This window comes from Oncorhynchus kisutch, linkage group LG14, assembly GCF_002021735.2.
Source record: "Oncorhynchus kisutch isolate 150728-3 linkage group LG14, Okis_V2, whole genome shotgun sequence".
NCBI lineage: Eukaryota > Metazoa > Chordata > Actinopteri > Salmoniformes > Salmonidae > Oncorhynchus > Oncorhynchus kisutch.
In genome coordinates, this window is record NC_034187.2 from 28,394,465 (window position 1) to 28,415,644 (window position 21,180).

The following is a 21,180-nucleotide window of genomic DNA, read 5'->3' on the forward strand; positions in this document are numbered from 1 at the left end:
ACATACTGTAGCAGTTTTGCACAGATAGATAAAGCTATGGGTACCTCCATCTGACGAAACTACACTTCCGAGTTACACAAGTGTTCGGGGGACACTAATTTAGATAGCTAATTAGCACAGGTGGTCGCCTCTGGTCTTGTCTATTTTCCTTAAACAAGTGCTGTAACACATGGCCGTGTGGGAACACAAAAAAAAGTATTCATGGTATGTTTGATAAGGTCCTAATGATTCAAAAACGGTTCTGCAAGCGTCGCGTGTTAATGTAAAGATTTGAGAGTCGGGGGTCTTAACAAAATCCCCCGTACAGAAGTTGCCTTTGTCCAAGGACTCTTATGTGTAATGTAATGGAACTGAGGGTCGTTATCAAGAGCTAGATAGAAACAGGCTGACAATATTTGTAGAATCAATATTACTGCTATGTAATCACCCAGAGGTTCATCTAGATTTTTTTTTCAAGAAATTGAGCATACAGTCACAGATGGAGGTAGGAAAGCTGATTTTATCGATAAGAATATTTGATGCAATTTGTGTGGCACTGTGATACATGTGCCACCTGTTGACAGAAGTTTGCAGTGCAGCTTGGTGCAGACACGTCAACCCATTGGTTGCATTATATCACGTGTGTGGATCGAAAGATGGCGTCTCCAAATGGAGGTAAATTCTAATTCTTTACTCTGTTGTTGGGTGTATAAATGTACATTTTGAGAGCGAGGTGCTAATTCAACGTGTATGTTTCCTATATCTATTTGCTGAAACATTCGGAGTTGATAAAAGTTTATATTTTGTACAAATAATGCATCACGTTTTGTTTTTACCAGGCTTTGCTCACACAAGTGTTTTGTCTGCCAAACCAAAATAACAAGACCGCTTACATTAGTTAGCTACTGTAGCTAACAGTTAACGAGCTAGTTAGCTAGCTACTGGGTAAGGTACACTATATATACACAATTATGTGGACCTTCAAATTACTGGATTCGGCTATTTCAGCCACACCCGTTGCTGACAGGTGTATAAAATCGAGCACACAACCTTGCGATCCCCATAGACAAACATTGTCAGAATGGCGTCACTGAAGAGCTCAGTGACTTGCAATGTGGCACCGTCATAGGATGCCACCTTTCCAACAAGTCCTTTTTTCAAGTTTCTGCCCTGCACTGCTATAGCTGCCCCAGTCAACTGTAAGTGCTGTTAATGTAAAGTGGAAACTAGGCGCAACAAAGGCTCAGCCACAAAGTGGTAGGCCACACAAGTTCACAGAACGTGAGTGCTGAAGTGCGTAGAGCGTTAAAAAAATAATCGGGAGCTCCATGAAATGGGTTTCCATGGCTGAGCAGCCGCACACAAGCCTAAGATCCCAATGCCAAGCGTCGGCTGGAGTGGCGTAAAGCTCGCTGCCATAGGACTATCTGGAGTGATGAATCGCGCTTCACCATCTGACGGTCCAACAGACTAATCTGGGTTTGAAGGATGCCAGGAGAACGCTACCTTCCCGAATGCATAGTGCCAACTGTATAGTTTGGTGGAGGAGGAATAATGGTCTGGGGCTGTTTTTCATGGTTCTGGCTCAGCTCCTTAGTTCCAGTGAAGGGAAATCTTAACGCTACAGCATACAATGACATTCTAGATGATTATATGCTTCCAACTTTGTGGCAACAGTTTGGGGAATGCCCCTATCCTGTTTTAGCATGACAATGCCCCTGTGCACAAAGCGAGGTCCATACAGAAGTGGTTTGACGAGATCGGTGTGGAAGAACTTGACTGGCCTCCACAGAGCCCTGACCTCAACTCCATCTAGCACGTTTGGAATGAATTGGAATCCCGACTGTGAGCCAGGCCTAATCGCCAAACATCAGTAATGCTCTTGTGGCTGAATGGAAGCAAGTCCCCGCAGCGATGTTCCAACATCTAGTGGAAAGCCTTCCCAGAAGACTGGAGGCTGTTCTAGCATCAAAGTGGGGACAAACTCCAAATTAATGCCCATGATTTTGGAATGAGATGTTCGACAAGCAAGTGTATACAAACATTTTGGCCATGTAGTGTAGCTATGCCGGTTGTCAACCATTAGCTAGCTAGGCCTATCCAACTTAACAATAAATTGAAGTGCATTTTAATGGACACTGACCTAGCTAGGTGGCCAGCAAAGGGAACAGTAGCTCTAACTAATTCATGTGAACTAATGTTAACGTAGCCAACTAGCTAATGCGTTGTGACATAAGGGATGGGTGAAAAATAACTGATAGCTAGCTATTTAATGTTAGAAATACAGTAAATAACATCCATACTGTGAAACATCTGACAATAACTATATTTCTAGCTAGCTGTCTAACTATGGTACTAGGTAGCTACTAGTGAACGTTAGTTCCTTAAGCAATAGTCTACATGTAATCTCACTGTATATTGAGAAGAAAGGATCATAACCCCTTTCATAACATTATTTTCAATTCAAATCCAATTACCACTAGCAAGGTACTGTAGATGAGCCCTGTTGATGTAGCTAGCAAGCTCTGACTTAGTTTGTACAGCACACTTTCATATTTAATAGTGTTCAATCTGTTGATGATGACTAAAATCTCCATTTCAACTTTGTAAGGTGATGATTTTGAATCATCTCTGCTGAGTTTTGAGAAGCTGGATAGAGCATCTCCTGACCTATGGCCAGAGCAATGTAAGTGTGTCTTCTCTGTGTTATCCTCATAAAGACTATCATTGCAATTTACTCATTCCTGGTTTTGATTGGTTTGCCTGTTTCATGCTGTCATCCCTCACACAGTGCCAGGAGTCGCAGATTTTGCTGCATCATGCAAAAATGTAAGTAAAAAAATAAAATAAAAGATCTATAGCATTGATAAATGAATTGACCTACATGGCAGAGAGAATGTACAATCTTATTTACTTGTTTTGCATTGCAGCCAATTACCAATTCTCCGCCCAAATGGATGGCTGAACTGGAGAGTGAGGACATTGAAATGTTAAAAGGTAAGTTACAGTAGCATCATATGGTACACTGTTGAGGGTAGTCTTTTCACAGGTAGGCAATGTTTTGACTAACTGTATTCCTCCAACAGAGCTGGGGAGCCTGACCACAGCCAACCTGATGGAGAAGGTCAAAGGGCTACAGAACTTGGCCTACCAGCTGGGCCTTGAGGAGTGTAAGTATTTACCTGAGAAACACACACATGAACAACACACACAAGAACGACACCAGCACTCACCACTTATTTGGTCTAGGTTGTCATTCCGTACACTACCTCTGGATGGTGCTGCTAGCCTTATGGCTAATTTATGTCTGAACAGTCAAGGAACATCTCAAGTATTTGGTGATAGTAATTCTACTCATTTATATTTCACGCAACAGACACCTCTTAGTAAGATTCAATGTATTTCTAATTCAATCTTTCTGAATATTTTTGTTATGAATAAGACATCAATAGATTGTAAATAGACTATATAAACTCAGCAAAAAAAGAAACGTCCCTTTTTCAGGACCCTGTCTTTCAAAGATAATTCGTAGAAATACAAATAACTTCACAGATCTTCATTGTAAAGGTTTTTAACACTGTTTCCCATGCTTGTTCAATGAACCATAAACAATTAATGAACATGCACCTGTGGAACGGTCGTTAAGACCCTAACAGCTTATAGACGGTAGGCAATTAAGGTCACAGTTATGAAAACTTAGGACACTAAAGAGGCCTTTCTACTGACTCTGAAAAACACCATCAGAAAGATGCCCAGGTTCCCTGCTCATCTACGTGAACGTGCCTTAGGCATGCTGCAGGGAGGCATGAGGACTGCAGATGTGGCCAGGGCAATAAATTGCAATGTCCGTACTGTGAGACGCCTACGACAGCGCTACAGGGGGACAGGATAGACAGCTGATCGTCCTCGCAGTGGCAGACCATGTGTAGCAACACCTGCACAGGATTGATACATCTGAACATCACACCTGCGGGATAGGTACAGGATGGCAGCAACAACTGCCCGAGTTACACCAAAAACACACAATCCCTCCATCAGTGCTCAGACTGTCTGCAATAAGCTGAGAGAGGCTGGACTGAGGGCTTGTAAGGCAGATCCTCACCAGACATCACCGGCAACAACGTCACCTATGGGTACAAACCCACCGTCGCTGGACCAGGCAGGACTGGCAAAAAGTGCTCTTTGACTGACAAGTTGCAGTTTTGTCTCACCAGAGTTGATGGTCGGATTTTCGTTTATCGTCAAAGGAAATAGAGTAACACTGAGGCCTGTATTCTGGAGCAGGATCGATTTGGAGGTGGAGGGTCCGTCATGGTCTGGGGCGGTGTGTCACAGCATCATCGAACTGAGCTTGTTGTCATTGCAGGCAATCTCAACGCTGTGCGTTACAGGGAAGACATCCTCCTCCCTCATCCTGACATGACCCTCCAGCAAGACAATGCCACCAGCCATACTGCTCTTTCTGTGCGTGATTTCCTGCAAGGCAGGGATGTCAGTGTTCTGCCATGGCCAGCTAAGAGCCCGGATCACGTCTGGGACCTGTTGGATCGGAGGGTGAGGGCTAGGGCCATTCCCCCCCCCCCCCCCCACACACACACACACACACACACAGAAATGTCCGGGAACTCGCAGGTGCCTTGGTGGAAGAGTGGGGTAACATCTCACAGCAAGAACGGGCAAATCTGGTGCAGTCCATGAGGAGGAGATGCACTGCAGTAATGCAGCTGGTGGCCACACCAGATAGAACTGTTACTTTTGATTTTGACCCCCCCTTTGTTCAGGGACACATTATTCAATTTCTGTTAGTCACATGTCTGTGGAACTTGTTCAGTTTATTATGTCTCAGTTGTTGAATCTTGTTATGTTCATACAAATATTTACACATGTTAAGTTTGTTGAAAATCAATACAGTTGACAGTGAGAGGCTGTTTCTTTTTTTGCTGAATTTATATACAGTACCAGTCAAAAGTTTGGACACACCTACTCATTAATGTTTTTTTTCCTACATTGTGGGAATAATAGTGAAGAGATCAACACTATGAAATAACACACATGGAATCATGTATTAACCAAAAAAGTGTAAAACAAATCAAGATATATTTTAGATTCTTCAAAGTAGCCACCCTTTGCCTTGATGACAGCTTTGCACACTCTTGGCATACTCGGGTGATTGTGGAGGCCCGGTTATCCGATGCAGCACTCCATCACTCTCCTTCTTGGTCAAATAACTCTTACACAACCTGGAGGTGTGTTGGGTCATTATCCTGTTGAAATACAAATGATAGTCCCACTAAGCGCAAACCAGATTGGACGGCGTATCGCTGCAGAATGCTGTGGTAGCCATGTTGGTTAAGTGTGCCTTGAATTTAAAATAAATCCCAGACAGTGTCACCAGCAAAGCACCATCACACCACCTCCAGGCTTCAAGTTGGGAACCACACGTGCAGAGATCATCCGTTCACCTACTCTGCGTCTCTCCATCTGGACTCGTCAGACCAAAGAACAGCTTTCCACCGGTCGAATGTCTATTGCTTGTGTTTCTTGCCCCAAGCAAGTTTCTTCTTCTTATCGGTGACCTTTGGTAATGGTTTCTTTGAAGCAATTCGACCATGAAGGCCTGATTCACGCAGTCTCTTCTGAACAGTTGATGTTGAGATGTGTCTGTTACTTGAACTCTGTGAAGCATTTATTTGGGATGCAATCTGAGGCTGGTAACTCTAATGAACTTATCCTCTGCAGCAGAGGTAACTCTGGATCTTCCTTTCCTGTCGCGGTCCTCATGAGAGGCAGTTTCATCATACCGCTTGATGGAATTTGCAACTGCATTTAAGAAACTTTCAAAGTTCTTGAACTGTTCCGGATTGACTGACCTTCGTGTCTTTAAAGTAATAATGGACTGTCATTTCTCTCTGCTTATTTGAGCTGTTCTTGCCGTAATGTGGACTTGGTCTTTTACCAAATAGGGCTACCTTGTCACAACACAACTGATTGGCTCAAATGTATTAAGATGGAAAATAATTCCACAAATGAACTTTTAACAATGCACACCTTTTAATTGAAATGCATTCCAGGCAACTACCTCATAAAGCTGGTTGAGAGAATGCCAAGAGTGTGCAAATCTGTCTTCAAGGCAAAAAATAACATATATTTAGATATGTTTAACACTTTTTTGGTTCGGTTCCAGCGCCAACAGAGATGGCCGCCTCGCTTCACGTTCCTAGGAAACTATGCAGTATTTTGTTTATGTATTATTTCTTACATTGTTACCCCAGGAAATCGCAAGTTTTATTACATACAGCCAGGAAGAACTATTGGGTATAAGAGCAACGTCAACTCCCCAACATTACGACCAGGAATACGACTTTCCCGAAGCGGAACCTCTGTTTGGTCCACCACCAGGACAATGGATCAGATCCCAGCTGGCGACCCAAAATAACGGCGCCGCAGATGGAGCGGTCTTCTGGACAGGCTCCGTAGACTGGCACGTCGTGCACCGCTCCCGAATATACTACTAGCCAATGTCCAGTCTCTTGACAACAAGGTAGACGAAATCCGAGCAAGGGTTGCCTTCCAGAGAGACATCAGAGATTGTGACGTTCTTTGTTTCACGGAAACATGGCTCACTCGGGATATGTTATCAGATTCTGTACAGCCACCTGGTTTCTTCACGCATCGCGCAGATAGAAACAAACATCTCTCTTGTAAGAAGAAGGGCGGAGGTGTATGCCTTATGATTAACGAGACGTGTGTGATCATAACAACATACAGGAGCTCAAGTCCTTTTGTTCACCTGACCTAGAATTCCTTACAATCAAATGCCGACCGCATTATCTACCAAGAGAATTCTCTTCGAATCTAATCACCATCATGTTTTTCCCCCCCAAGCAGACACATCGACGGCCCTGAAAGAACTTCATTGGACTCTATGTAAAGTGGAAACCACATATCCTGAGGCTGCATTTATTGTAGCTGGGGATTTTAACAAGGCTAATCTGAAAACAAGGCTCCCTAAATTCTATCAGCACATCTAATGCGTGACCCGGGCTGGCAAAACACTGGATCATTATTATTCTAACTTCCACGATGCATACAAGCCCTCCCCCGCCCTCCTTTTGGAAAATCTGACCACGACTCCATTTTGTTGCTCCCAGCCTATAGACAGAAACTAAAACAGGTTTTGCCCGTGCTCAGGTCTGTTAAATGCTGGTCCGACCAATCGGATTCTACGCTTCAAGATTGCTTCGATCACGTGGACTGGGATATGTACCGCATAGCGTCGGACAATAACATTGATGAATACGCTGATTCGGTGAGTGAGTTTATTAGCAAGTGCATCGGTGATGTTGTACCCACAAGCGACTGTTAAAACCTTCCCCAATCAGAAAACGTGGATTGATGGCAGCATTCGCACAAAACTGAAAGCTCGAACCACGGCTTTTAATCATGGCAAGGCGACCAGAAACATGACCGAATACAAACAGTGTAGCTATTCCCTCCGCAAGGCAATCAAACAAGCTCAGCGTCAGTATAGAGACAAGGTAGAGTTGCAATTCAACGGCTCAGATACGAGAGGTACAGTGGGGCAAAAAAGTATTTAGTCAGCCACCAATTGTGCAAGTTCTCCTACTTAAAAAGATGAGAGAGGCCTGTAACTTTCATCATAGGTACACTTCAACTATGACAGACAAAATGAGAAGAAAAAAAACAGAAAATCACATTGTAGGATTTTTAATGAATTTATTTGCAAATTAGGGTGGAAAATAAGTATTTGGTCAAGAACAAAAGTTTATCTCAATACTTTGTTATATACCCTTTGTTGGCAATGACAGAGGTCAAAAGTCTTCACAAGGTTTTCACACACTGTTGCTGGTATTTTGGCCCATTCCTCCATGCAGATCTCCTCTAGAGCTGTGATGTTTTGGGGCTGTTGCTGGGAAACACGGACTTTCAACTCCCTCCAAAGATTTTCTATGGGGTTGAGATCTGGAGACTGGCTAGGCCACTCCAGGACGTTGAAATGCTTCTTACGAAGCCATTCCTTTTTTCCCCGGCAGTGTGTTTGGGATCATTGTCATGCTGAAAGACCCAGCCACGTTTCATATTCAATGCCCTTGCTGATGGTAGGCTTTGTTACTTTGGTCCCAGCTCTCTGCAGGTCATTCACTAGGTCCCCCCGTGTGGTTCTGGGATTTTTGCTCGCCGTTCTTGTGATCATTTTGACCCCACAGGGTGAGATCTTGCGTGGAGCCCCAGATCGAGGGAGATTATCAGTGGTCTTGTATGTCTTCCATTTCCTAATAATTGCTCCCACAGTTGATTTCTTCAAACCAAGCTGCTTACCTATTGCAGATTCAGTCTTCCCAGCCTGGTGCAGGTCTACAATTTTGTTTCTGGTGTCCTTTGACAGCTCTTAGGTCTTGGCCATAGTGGAGTTTGGACTGTTTGAGGTTGTGGACAGGTGTCTTTTATACTGATAACAAGTTCAAACAGGTGCCATTAATACAGGTAATGAGTGGAGGACAGAGGAGCCTCTTAAAGAAGAAGTTACAGGTCTATGAGAGCCAGAAATCTTGCTTGTTTGTAGGTGACCAAATACTTATTTTCCACCATAATTTGCAAATAAATTCATTTAAAAATCCTACAATGTGATTTTCTGGTTTTGTTTCTCTCATTTTGTCTGTCATAGTTGAAGTGTACCTATGATGAAAATTACAGGCCTCTCTCATCTTTTTAAGTGGGAGTTCTTGCACAATTGGTGGCTGACTAAATACTTTTTTGCCCCACTGTATGTGGCAGGGTCTACAGTCAATCACAGACTACAAAAAGAAAACCAGCCCCGTCGTGCACCACGATGTCTTGCTCCCAGACAAACTAAACAACTTCTTTGCTCGCTTTGAGGACAATACAGTGCCACTGACACGGCCCGCTAACAAAACCTGCGGGCTCTACTTCACTTCAGCCAACGTGAGTAAAACATTTCAACGTGTTAACCCTCGCAGGGCTGCCGGCCCAGACGGCATCCCTAGCCGCGTCCTCAGAGCATGGGCAGACCAGCTGATTGGTGTGTTTACGGACATATTCAATCAATCCATATCCCAGTCTGCTGTTCCCACATGCTTCAAGAGGGACACCATTGTTCCTGTTCCCAAGAAAGTCATTAAGCTCAGTTACGTTAGCTATCGCCCTGTAGCACTGACTTCCGTCATCATACTTTGAGAGACTAGTCAAAGACCATGTCACCTCCACCCTACCTGACACCCTAGACCCACTCCAATTTGCTTACCGCCCCAATAGGTCCACAGACGACGCAATCACACTGCACACTGCCCTAACCCATCTGGACAAGAGGAATTTCTATGTAAGAATGCTGTTCATCGACTACAGCTCAGCAGTTAACACCATCGTACCCTCCAAACTCGTCATCAAGCTCGAGAACCTGGACTTCCTGACGGGCTGCCCCCAGGTGGTGAGGGTAGGAAACATCTCCACCCCGCTGATCCGCAACACTGGGGCCTCACAAGGGTGCGTTCTCAGCCCTCTCCTGTACTCCCTATTCACCCATGACTGCGTGGCCATGCACACCAACTCAATCATCAAGTTTGCAGACGACACTGCATTGGTAGTCTTGATTACCAACAACGACGAGACGGCCTGCAGGGAGGAGGTGAGGGCCCTCTGAGTGTGGTGTCAGGAAAATAACCTCACACTCAATGTCAACAAAACAAAGGAGATGATCGTGGACTTCAGGAAACAGCAGAGGGAGCAGCCCCCTATCCACATCGATGGTACAGTAGTAGAGAAGATGCAAAGTTTTAAGTTCCTCTGCATACACATCACGGACAAACTGAAATGGTCCACCCACAGAGAGTGGTGAAGAAGGCGCAGAAGCGCCTCTTCAACCTCAGGAGGCTGAAGAAATTTGTCTTGTCACCAAAAACACTCACAAACTTTTACAGATGTACAATCGAGAGCATCCTGTCCGGCTGTATCACTGCCTGGAACGGCAACTGCTCCGCCCACAACCATAAGGCTCTCCAGAGGGTAGTGAGGTCTGCACAACGCATCACTGGGGGCAAACTACCTGCCCTCCAGGACACCTACACCACCTGATGTCACAGGAAGGCCAAAAAGATCATCAAGGACAACAACCACCCGAGCCACTGCCTGTTCACCCCGCTAACCTCCAGAAGGCGAGGTCGGTACAGGTGCATCAAAGCTGGGACCAAGACTAAAAAACAGCTTCTATCTCAAGGCCATCAGACTGTTATACAGCCACCACTAACATTGAGTGGCTGCTGCCAACATACTGACTCAAATCTAGCCACTTTAATAATAAAAAACTGGATGTAATAAATGTATCACTAGACACTTTAAACAATGCCACTTTATATGTTTACATACCCTACATTACTCATCTCATATGTATATACTGTACTCTATACCATCTACTGCATATTGCCTGTGCCGTTCGGCCATCGCTCAACCATATATTTTTATGTACATATTCTTATTCATTCCTTTACACTTGTGTGAATAAGTTAGTTGTTGTGAAATTGTTAGATTACTTGTTAGATATTACTGCATGGTCGGAACTAGAAGCACAAGCATTTCGCTACACTTGCATTAACATTTGCTAACCATGAGTATGTGACAAATAAAATGTGATTTACATGATTTCATAGTTTTGATGTCTTCACTATTATTCTACAATGTAGAAAATAGTAATAATAAAGAAAAACCCTTTAATGAGAAGGTGTCAAATTTTGACTGGTACTGTATAAGGCTATCTTGTTGTCTAAACGGGTGCATAAAACAGTTGGAGCACTGCACGTATGAATTTATTATTTTCATTGTGTTGATTATGGCTTGGTAATTCAGCGTAAAACAACAGCATTTCGAGAGTGCATTTAGAAGCCTTGTGAAGTGGGGGAAGGTCTCACATAAGCGTAACACATCAACGATTGAAGCATGTGATGGATGCAAAATGTGGTCTGACATATTTTCTGCATCTGTTGTCCTAATCCTTAACATGTGGATTAGAGAGATATAGCTAAGTGCTCCTATTTTTCCTAAGAGGAAGATGGGTACTTGGCTTACTGTGGACAAAGCACACCATGCACAAACCCAGAAAGAGCGATTTGATACAGACTGAAATGTTTCCTCTCAAAATTATATGGTTGCTTCCAAAATAACAGTATTGTAAAATTCTGACACACTGCATGCTTTTAATGTTGACTGCACTTTCCTTTTCAATTGTTTTGCGCTCTTGTTGTAGAGTAACGCACTCCCTGACAATCAGATTTCTATATATATGCTTTGTGGTGGGAGTTCTCCCTTAAATCTGGAGTGGATTTAGTCTCCATACAATGCTTAAAACAGAAACTGTAAAATTGTACGATGGGGACCAAGAACCCTCTGACCCTCTTTGCGATCCTGAGAGATGTAGAGCATGTTGCTATGCAGAGTTGGTACAGGGCTGATACGTCCCGCTCCACAGCGAGCGCCACGCTGATTTGTCAAATTCCATAAAGACAGGATGATTAAAGTAGGCTCATTCTGGAGAGGATTATGCCAAAAATGATTTGTCTGGGCTTTGCCCCGCTCACTCAGAAAAATGAGAAATATATTTTTATTTAATGGCAACTTTTGAGTAGATCAAGGAGGCATGCCACGTCAGAATATTGCCACCAAGATATAGAGCATGACTTGACAGCTTGAATGACAATGAATTGCCTCAAAATGCGTGTAGACTTGGTGGGGATGACACTGCTCTATCGAATGTCCCACATATTATGTCGCAGGCATTATGAAAGCTCAGATTAGTGTAATTGACTTCAGCATAGATGAAATGTGTTATCTGCTTATTTCAGGCTCATATTTACAGGTCAGGATCCTCTGTCTACCACACACATTTTAGCATATTATTGCTGCTAAATACAAAATGAAACAGGCTGATCATACAGTCTGATCCAGGGTCTGTGGGACCAATCTCACCCAAACGTGATAATCTTCATTTACAGGCATTTATGGCCTGATGTCCCTTACATTTTTCAGATCAGCTCGACTCATGGCCTCTTCATGCACTGGTCTGTTAATGAGTTTTAATTCAATGCTTCATGTTGTCTACCATACCATGTATTTATTAGTCAAGAACGTGTTGTAGCTGGTTCTTATAAAGCTGTTATCTGCCATAAAGGAAGGGACGTTGTTTTTGCAACCATGTCATGTACCTCGGGATGACGCAACACAATGATGGTTATTATAGGTCTCAGAGCAGCTTGTACTGGAGCCTCTTTAATGTGCTCTGGTTTAATTTTCTCCTTTTCCCGCTGTCAGGGGAGGCCTTGTAAATCTCAGCTACTTTTTCATCATGTTTGTGCGCTCTTCAGCGCCCCGTAAACAAGCCACCTGAGAGAGAAGTGGAGAGAGAGAGAGAGCATGAAGGCAGGGGACAGGATTTACTATCCCCCTTAAACATGTGGCCCATTGAACTGTGGGCTGTTTAATGGGAAGAGCACAATCAGCCAGTGAAAACACACCGCCCTGCGGCCCAAGGAGGGAGGGGACTGGCCAGAGGTAGACACCTCTCACCTAGAGGACACTGATTTCACCTAGCCCTTCAGGAGGACTTTGAACACTACCATGGCAATATTATAGATGCCATTCAGAATAAATTACCCCAAAAAATGACTAAAACATATAAATATGAAGACGGGCCAAATGTAATGTGAAATGACAACGTAACGTTTGGAGATTGAGGCAGATTATGCCTGTAGATAATAGACCCCAAGACTAGAAGGCATGTGGGACAGCACTTTGTGTAGATGTGTATTTATATATGCCTATGTGTTAGTATAAGTGTGTGGCAGGCTGTCCCCTGGGGAGGGGGCTCCACCTCCCCATGGCTGTGTGACGCTGCCCGGGTGGGTCCCAGCGGGGGCCTGGCGCGTGCCTCCTCCCCAGACCCCAGCTGCTTCCCCACCCTGTGATGAATGCCCCTGTCGTGGGCCGCTGAGCCCGGCATCAGGCCCTGGGTCCTAGGGGAGCACTGACTACTGTGATAAGTGATGTTATTGGAGGTAATTGAAAGGAGAGTGGTCCTGAGGGACATGTCTCAGGCTGCTGCTCTAACACACTTGTAGGTTTCACTGATCACCACCACCACTGACTGACTGACTGACTGACTGGGCCTTGGCTCGTTGGTAATGCAGTGATACCTTTGTATCACTGCAAAGGCAGCCCTTTGCGTCACTGCAAAAGCAGCCCTATGCAGAGACCATTAAGTATAGTGATAGTATTTTTTTTATAATTCTTCAGTTAGATTATGAAAAGAACTGTACCGACTGAGCCTCCTGATTATTCCCTGCAATGGATTTATTGTTGGAAATAGAATGAGGCTGTCATGATCATCCAGGTTTGGTTTGATACGAAGGAATGCCAGTCAAGACCAGTCCTGCTCAGTATTGGCTGGCAGTGGCACAGAGCTGGAATGTACTCCACTGTGCCGCCACCACCAGAGTAGAACCAGGATGACACCCACATCCTTGCCTATGTGAAGGTGAGTCTGAAGGTCAGCGCAGACAGCTCTTAATGGCCCAGCATTCACAGCCTCCTCTCCTCCTCAGCATCAATCTCCTGCCTATAAACAGGCCTGTGCTGCTGAATATGATTGCATTCACACTGGCCCACGGTGCTAATGTGCTTCCATCAATCCATCCAGGGCGACCTGAGTGACCGCGGGGCGGGCCGTTATGAAGTGTTGCTCCCTGACAGCCTCTGAATGAGGAACAGGGGACCCTCCTCCTCTGTCCTCCTCTTCTCTCTGCACCGGCCTGCTTTATGGGCTCATAGTGGAGACGAATGGCAGCTCCCCTTCGCCAGAGAGTTGTTAGGATTGGCATGAAGGGAAACTGAAATAGGACATAAACGATGCTGTGTATGTGTTGATCAGTTTTCTGTATCAAATTATTATTGTGTGTTGGAACTTGTTTTTTTGTGTATGATTTGAGATGCATGTTTTGGGGGAAATATTGTGTGGCTTGAAGAGATGAAATCGCTGATATGAGAAAATTGTCCCCGAAAAGCTTGTTTGTTCAGCCAAATATGTATCAAGTTATTTCAGAAGCCTCAAACCAGTGTTGCATGGTTATCGCAGAATAGGTTCCTGACTGTTGGTTTAGTGTAGCTGTTGCAGCATGAAGCAACAGTTGTTGCTGAATCGCAATCGTACGAACAATCATAATTGAGTTTCATCAAGATTGTCTAAACAAGTCAACTGATCACCCGGTAGCAATGGAGCTGTGTCTTCTGTATCAGTATTATGTGTGTATCATGGTAGAGGGAGGGAGAGCTGCACACACCGCCTGTTCCTCAGCCCTGCCTGCCTTCCGCCTCCCTGATCAGATCGGAAATGACACCTCATTTCCATAAATGCATTAAGAATTCATTGGATTTTTTTCTTTCCCAGCTAATCATTTTGGCGGTGTAAAACCTTTTAGGCTTTTTAATGAATGAATTTTGACTGATTGCCTATTAATAAGGACACCTCTTGAGCAGGGATAGGCTGTGGCAGGGGTGAGGCGGTGTAGATGTTTGTTTGTGCGCGCAAGCTTGTGTGTGTGTGTCAGTGCACACAGGCAGCAGGCAGGAAGACATTGGAGGGAGAGAAGAGGGGGGAGGAGAGGAGCGCTCTCTCAGTTGGGACATAAAGAGGAACCAGTGGCTCCCCTGGGAAATCACTGGTCGTGTCTGCATCTTAAATATCCCTGTGAAGTATCAATAAGTGGGTAATTGAATTTTGAACACAAACATGAGCGTCAGGTGTATGTGTTGCGAGGCGGGGGGTTATATGGGGGGGGATGAATGTGTTGAAGGAGGTGGGGTGTGTGTGGGGGGGAGGGGTGTCATCTCTGTGCCTCCAGTCCCTGGGGAAGTGGGCAGTGAGAATGGATGTTAAATCCATTAAATAAAGCTTACAGACAGTAATAGCTGAGTGGCACTTGAAGATGGGCAGTGGGGGTCAGATTAGTATGCTTGACTCTTAATGAAAGTGAATTAGGGCAGTCAGGGCTGGAGGCTGGGACACCAGTTAACCCAGGTGGTCATCTGTCTCTGGGGCTAACAGGGGTCTGGCTGGCTCTGGCGTGTGCCTGGAGTGGTGAAGCGGCCTCACCATGATTACTACCATTCCACACATGGGAGGGGGAACAGGGGGAGATGAGATGATGTGACTGACACCCAGATCACTCACTCCAAACGGTAGGAAGGTGATGTCATACATTTAGGCTATATATTTACATTTTGAGAGTATCATTTTGAGAAGTGCCGGTGAACGAATATTGTATTCAGTTTTGGATATTCATGTGGTTGAGGGGGACATTGTGTAATTGTATTTTCCTGTGTACATCAGGTTGTGATATCATCCCCAGACCAGCCAGGGCTCAATGATAATTAGAGAGCAACTAATCAACAGGGTTAAGACAAGGCCCTCACAATCCATAAGCCAAATGTGTCATTTAGTATAATGGCAGCTGTAACAAGTCGCTGATTAACAAAGTACAGAATTAGGGATTGACCTTTCTAATCAACTAAACACATCTCTCACTCCCTCTAATCAGTATTGATCACTCCTGGCCTGTAACAACATGTATGTGTGGGCATGTCCATGTGTGTGTGTGGGGGGGGGGGGGTGCTGGACTGTTGTGTGCACGAGGCAGACCTCATTGACAGAGATCTATGTGGGTGTCTTTCAGTCCGTGTGTGTGAGTCTAGTTGCCTGGGGGGGCTGGCTTGCTGGTCCTTTCTCTTCCCACTTTTAATCTTTCTCTTACAATGCAAATCGTATGAGTTTCTATCTGTCAGACAGAGGGGGAGGCTAAACGGAACTCTAATTAATGAGTGGCTCAGAGGGGTGAGTCCTGATGGAGGGGGTCTCTGGGGGAGGTGAGGGGCACAGCCACAGACCAGGCTGCTCTACTTTATTGCTGGGGGATGGAGAGATACAGAGGGAGAGACACCAGTCTGTCCCATTTAGCAGGCCTCTCCAGAAACCAGTGGTCCATTTAACGAGCTCTTAGCAGAGAGATCAGAAAGACAAACCTGTGATTAGGAGACCAATGACTCAATAGGATTCTCTAAAGGTCCTGTCTCCATCAGCATAAAGTTTGGAGAGAATGCCATTTGTATTTGTGAACGCGATACAGCGATAATTCCATAATTTTATGTTATAGTTTTATCTACAGTCTTGTCTTTTTATTTAGTATCAAATGCAAGGTCAAAGCAGACATTTAATTATGCTCTTGTAACTACCTTCTCTATTTAACATGTAGATCTCTCTTTCTCCATGCCCCAAGATTGAGTATAGGTCTAACTAGATATATAGAGCACTGTTGTGATAGCCTTTGGCTCACTAAACCCAACTCCTCCTAATAGGGAAATGATATTTGTGCACCAGTAGTTTTGTGTCATCTTAATTCATTACATCCCACGTGATTCTGATGGTTTTATTCCATCTAAGACCCTGTATGTCGGTCTATCCGGGGGCACTAATTATTTTGTTTAGTGTTATTCGAAGAGACCACAGCACCGCGCAAAATTAATCAATCCCAATCCAATTAGCATCATGTTGAACCTGATGATGGACGCCTCAAGGTGAAGCGGCCCGTGCCCAGCCGGGGCATTATCATTCCAGGGAGGGCGGCTCATCTAAATTACAATTCACCCTGCTTTTTCATTAGCCACCGTGGCGCCGCTAACCTCTTCACCGCTTTGCACAGCCCAACAAACACCTAGGCAGCTCATCAGCTCTAGTGTCTGGTTCAACAAGCAGAGAGAGACAGTTGTACAACTGTAAACCTTCTGTGTGGGTGGGAAGGCTTGGGACAGTCAGACACACTCACACTCATGTGTATGCATGTTTTTCCAAAAATCTACAAGAAGGAAGGAATTTACTTTCTGTGATTGTCAGTGTGGCCTGTAATGCTCTTCGTGTCCTGGTGGGTATGTTTATCAACTGTATGAAGCTGGTGTTTTTGTGTACGTTTGAAGAGGTGGTCCCAGCTCCCCTCTTGGCCCTGAGCTTTGATTCTGTACTGATGCTAAGAGCCTGCTCCTCCTATTATCAGGAACAAAGTGTAATTACTGGACCTGGATGAGGCCTCTCCAGGGTGGCTCTGATGCTGGAGGAACATCCCTGTAGCTTCCCTTGTGACACAACCTGGCTGTTGTTGACTGAAAACCTCCTGGAATACGCTCCTTACCAGATAGAAGCTAGGTGACAAGGCGTTCAGTTGGGGCCAATCTGTTTTCGACGCAATGGGGTTGGCACAGATCCAGAACTATTGTGCAGAGCTTGTTTTGTAGACCCCACCAAGTGCTCTTCATTATGTCTCCATACAGGACATCTCCCATTTTCATGGGCTTTCCTAGCTAACCTTCATGGTTTATGTTGTGAGTGCTATCTGATCAGTGACTTCGGTTCTTACGACAGTCATTCAGTGGTAGCTAAGTGTATTCAGTGAGAAGAAATGTGGTTATGGCCATAGTCTCTTAGACATAAGGCACCATGGAAAGTTGTGGATTGATTAGTTTGCGTTCCAGAGAACGGTATCTCTCAGACAACATCCCCCTTTCACTCCCCCCATCTTTTTCTTTAACACAGTTATACATGCACATACTGAGATGCTTGAATACATGTATCTGGCTGCCTTGATAAGGCAATCACAAGGGGTGTGTGTCTCTTTAGTAGCTAGTTTGCGTCTTATGTTGTTTTCCGTGTCCAGAATGAACAGATGTTTGTATAAATTACCTCCCCGTTAGATGTTTCACAGATGAAATGCATGCTTTGCATTGATAAGTGATTCTGCTCTGAAGTGAGGGACTGGGTGATGTAGTGCTGTAGCTTGTTTGAGTCTAAATCCATGGTTGAAGCATAAGTTTTGACAGCATACAGTGGCAATACATTTATGTGAACCCTTTGGAATTACCTGGATATCTGCATAAATTGGTCATCAAATCTTCATCTAAGTCACAATAATAGACAAACATAGTGTGCTTAAACTAATAACACACAAATTATTGTATTATTCTTGTCTATAGTGAATACATTATTTAAACATTCACAGTGTAGGTTGGGAAAAGTATGTAAACCCCTAGGCTAATGACTTCTCCAAAAGCTAATTGGAGTCAGGAGTCAGCTAACCTGGAGTCCAGTCAATGAGATGAGATTGGAGATGTTGGTTAGAGGTGCCTTGCCCTATAAAAAACCCTCACAAAATATGAGTTTGCTATATACAAGAAGCATTGCCTGATGTGAACCATGCCTTGAACAAAAGAGATCTCAGAAGACCTAAGCTTAAGAATTGATGACTTGCATAAAGCTGCAAAAGGTTATAAAAGTATCTCTAAAAGCCTTGATGTGCATCAGTCCACAGTATGACAAATTGTCTATAAATGGAGAAAGTTCAGCACTGTTGCTACTCTCCCTAGGAGTGGCCGTCCTGCAAAGATGACTGCAAGAGCACAGTGCAGAATGTTCAATGAGGTTAAGAAGAATCCTAGAGTGTCAGCTAAAGACTTACAGAAATCTCTGGAACATGCTAACATCTCTGTTGACAAGTCTTCGATACATAAAACACTAAACAAGAATGGTGTTCATGGGAGGACACCACAGAAGAAACCACTGCTGTCCAAAAACAAACATTTCTGCAAGTTTGAAAAAGTGCACCTGGATGTTCCACAGTGCTACTGGCAAAATATTCTGTGGACAGATTAAACTACAGTTGAGTTGTTTGGAAGGAACACACAACACTATGTGTGGAGAAAAAAAAGGCACAGCACACCAACATCAAAACCTCATCTCAACTGTAAAGTATGGTGGCGGGAGCATCATGGTTTGGGGCTGCTTATTCAATAGAGACATCAAAACGTATAATTGTTTGTGTGTTATTAGTTTAAGCAGACTGTGTTTGTCTATTGTTGTGACCTAGATGAAGATCAGATGACATTTTATGACCAATTTATGCAGAAATCCAGGTAAACTCAGCAAAAAAAGAAACGTCCCTTTTTCAGGACCCTGTCTTTAAAGATAATTCGTGAAAATCCAAATAACTTCACAGATCTTCATTGTAAAGGGTTTAAACACTGTTTCCCATGCTTGTTCAATGAACCATAAACAATTCATGTACTTGCACCTCTGGAACAGTCGTTAAGACACTAACAGCTTACAGACGGAAGGCAATTAAGGTCAAAGTTATGAAAACTTAAGACACTAAAGAGACCTTTCTACTGACTCTGGGGGGGAAAATGCCCAGGATCCCTGCTCATCTGCATGAAAGTGGATTAAGCATGCTGCAAGGAGGCATGAGGACTGCAGATGTGGCCAGGGCAATTAACTGCAATGTCCATACTGTGAGACGCCTAGGACAGCGCTACAGGGAAACAGGATGGACAGCTGATCGTCCTCGCCGTGGCAGACCACGTGTAGCAACACCTGCACAGGATTGGTACATCCGAACATCACACCTGCGGGATAGGTACAGGATGGCAGCAACAACTGCCCGAGTTACACCAGAAACACACAATCCCTCCTGCTCAGACTGTCCGCAATAGGCTGAGAGAGGCTGGACTGAGGGCTTGTAGGTCTGTTGTATGGCAGATCCTCACCAGACATCACCGGGAACAACGTTGCCTATGGGCACAAACCCACCAGACAGGACTGGCAAAAAGTGCTCTTCATTGACGAGTCGTGGTTTTGTCTCACCAGGGGTGATGGTCGGATTCGCGTTTATTGTCGATGGAATGAGCTTTACACCGAGGCCTGTACTCTGGAGCAGGATCGATTTGGAGGTGGAGGGTCCGTCATGGTCTGGGGCGGTGTGTCACAGCATCATCGGACTGAGCTTGTTGTCATTGCAGGCAATCTCAACGCTGTGCATTACAGGGAAGACATCCTCCTGCCTCATGTGGTGGCCTTCCTGCAGGCTCATCCTGACATGACCGTCCAGCATGACAATGCCACCAGCCATACTACTCGTTCTGTGCGTGATTTCCTGCAAGGCAGGAATGTCAGTGTTCTGCCATAGCCAGCGAAGAGCCCGGATCTCAATCTGGGACCTGATGGATACACCAGATACTGTTACTTTTGATTTTGACCCCCCCTTTGTTCAGGGACACATTATTACATTTCTGTTAGTCACATGTCTGTGGAACTTGTTCAGTTTACGTCTCAGTTGTTGAATCTTGCTATGTTCATACAAATATTTTCACATATTTACACAAGTTTGCTGAAAATAAATGCAGTTGACAGTGAGAGGGCATTTCTTTTTTTGCTGAGTTTATTTCCAAAATGTTTTCATACTTTTTCTTGCCACTGTGTAGGTTGTAGTGTACCCAGAAGTTTACTATACAGAATTCAGTGGAAATACTTTCAATGAATCAATTGTTTTTAGGTAGGTTACCTCAAGCATCCTTGAGTAAGAGGTGCTCAAAAAGGCTTGATTTCTGAAATGTACAGTTGATATTTACATCGTATCATTTGTTCATTCTCTAGCCAGGGAGATGACCAGGGGAAAGTTCCTGAACATCCTGGAGAGACCCAAAAAGTGAAGACCCAGGATGTGTCTGCACAGAGAGTAATACAACACCCAGACGACTGACTTGAGACAGAAGAGGAGTCAGACCTATGCCTTTATGTATACACTCATACTACTACTACCACCATCAAGTCCCTGGATTTGAATATTGACACTGGGGCTAAATTCATTCACTGCGGAGTTCCCCTCGAGTCAAAGGGCTGCAACACTTTTCACCCTCTGACCTGTACATTTATTTTGTCCTCAAAGGCAGTTCCATTTACTTTTAGAATGATTTGAAATGGTGAATTACTTTCCTGTTTAGCTAGCTTGCAGGACTGTTTTGAAATGTGTATATTCTGTATTTATAATTTTTCTATTTGGAGCATTCAAAAAAAAAAAGTGCAATTTGTCAAAGAAAATTGTGTAATTCCTTAAAAAATTGAATAAATTGCTCCCTCTTTTAGGCTATAACATGTTTATTAATTGTCCTTGTAATTGGTAATTACCCTCAGTGTGCATCTATTGATACAATTTCATCTTTCAATGGTTTAGGATACAATTAAATTCACTTTAGAAACTGGTTCCATGATGCAACAGTTTTTTGGGGGGATTTGAACTTTTAATTAGG

At 44.2% G+C, this 21,180-nt stretch overlaps 1 protein-coding gene across 1 annotated transcript; it reads left to right on the forward strand.

The window, feature by feature from the left end:
• The first annotated feature begins 554 nt into the window (after positions 1-554).
• Positions 555-21,133, forward strand: LOC109904041 (protein lin-52 homolog). The gene is made up of 6 exons (XM_020501110.2): positions 555-654; positions 2,591-2,665; positions 2,771-2,808; positions 2,910-2,976; positions 3,066-3,149; positions 20,528-21,133. Exons 1-6 carry the CDS (start codon positions 636-638, stop codon positions 20,581-20,583), a joined length of 339 nt encoding a protein of 112 aa, XP_020356699.1. The 5' UTR covers positions 555-635; the 3' UTR covers positions 20,584-21,133.
• Positions 21,134-21,180: the final 47 nt, after the last annotated feature.

Excerpts from the sequence above, each read along its gene's own strand:
- LOC109904041 (XM_020501110.2), top strand. Across the intron at positions 2,809-2,909 it reads TTGCTGCATCATGCAAAAAT|CCAATTACCAATTCTCCGCC; the intron begins GTAAGTAAAAAA and ends TTTGCATTGCAG. Across the intron at positions 2,977-3,065 it reads GGACATTGAAATGTTAAAAG|AGCTGGGGAGCCTGACCACA; the intron begins GTAAGTTACAGT and ends TTCCTCCAACAG.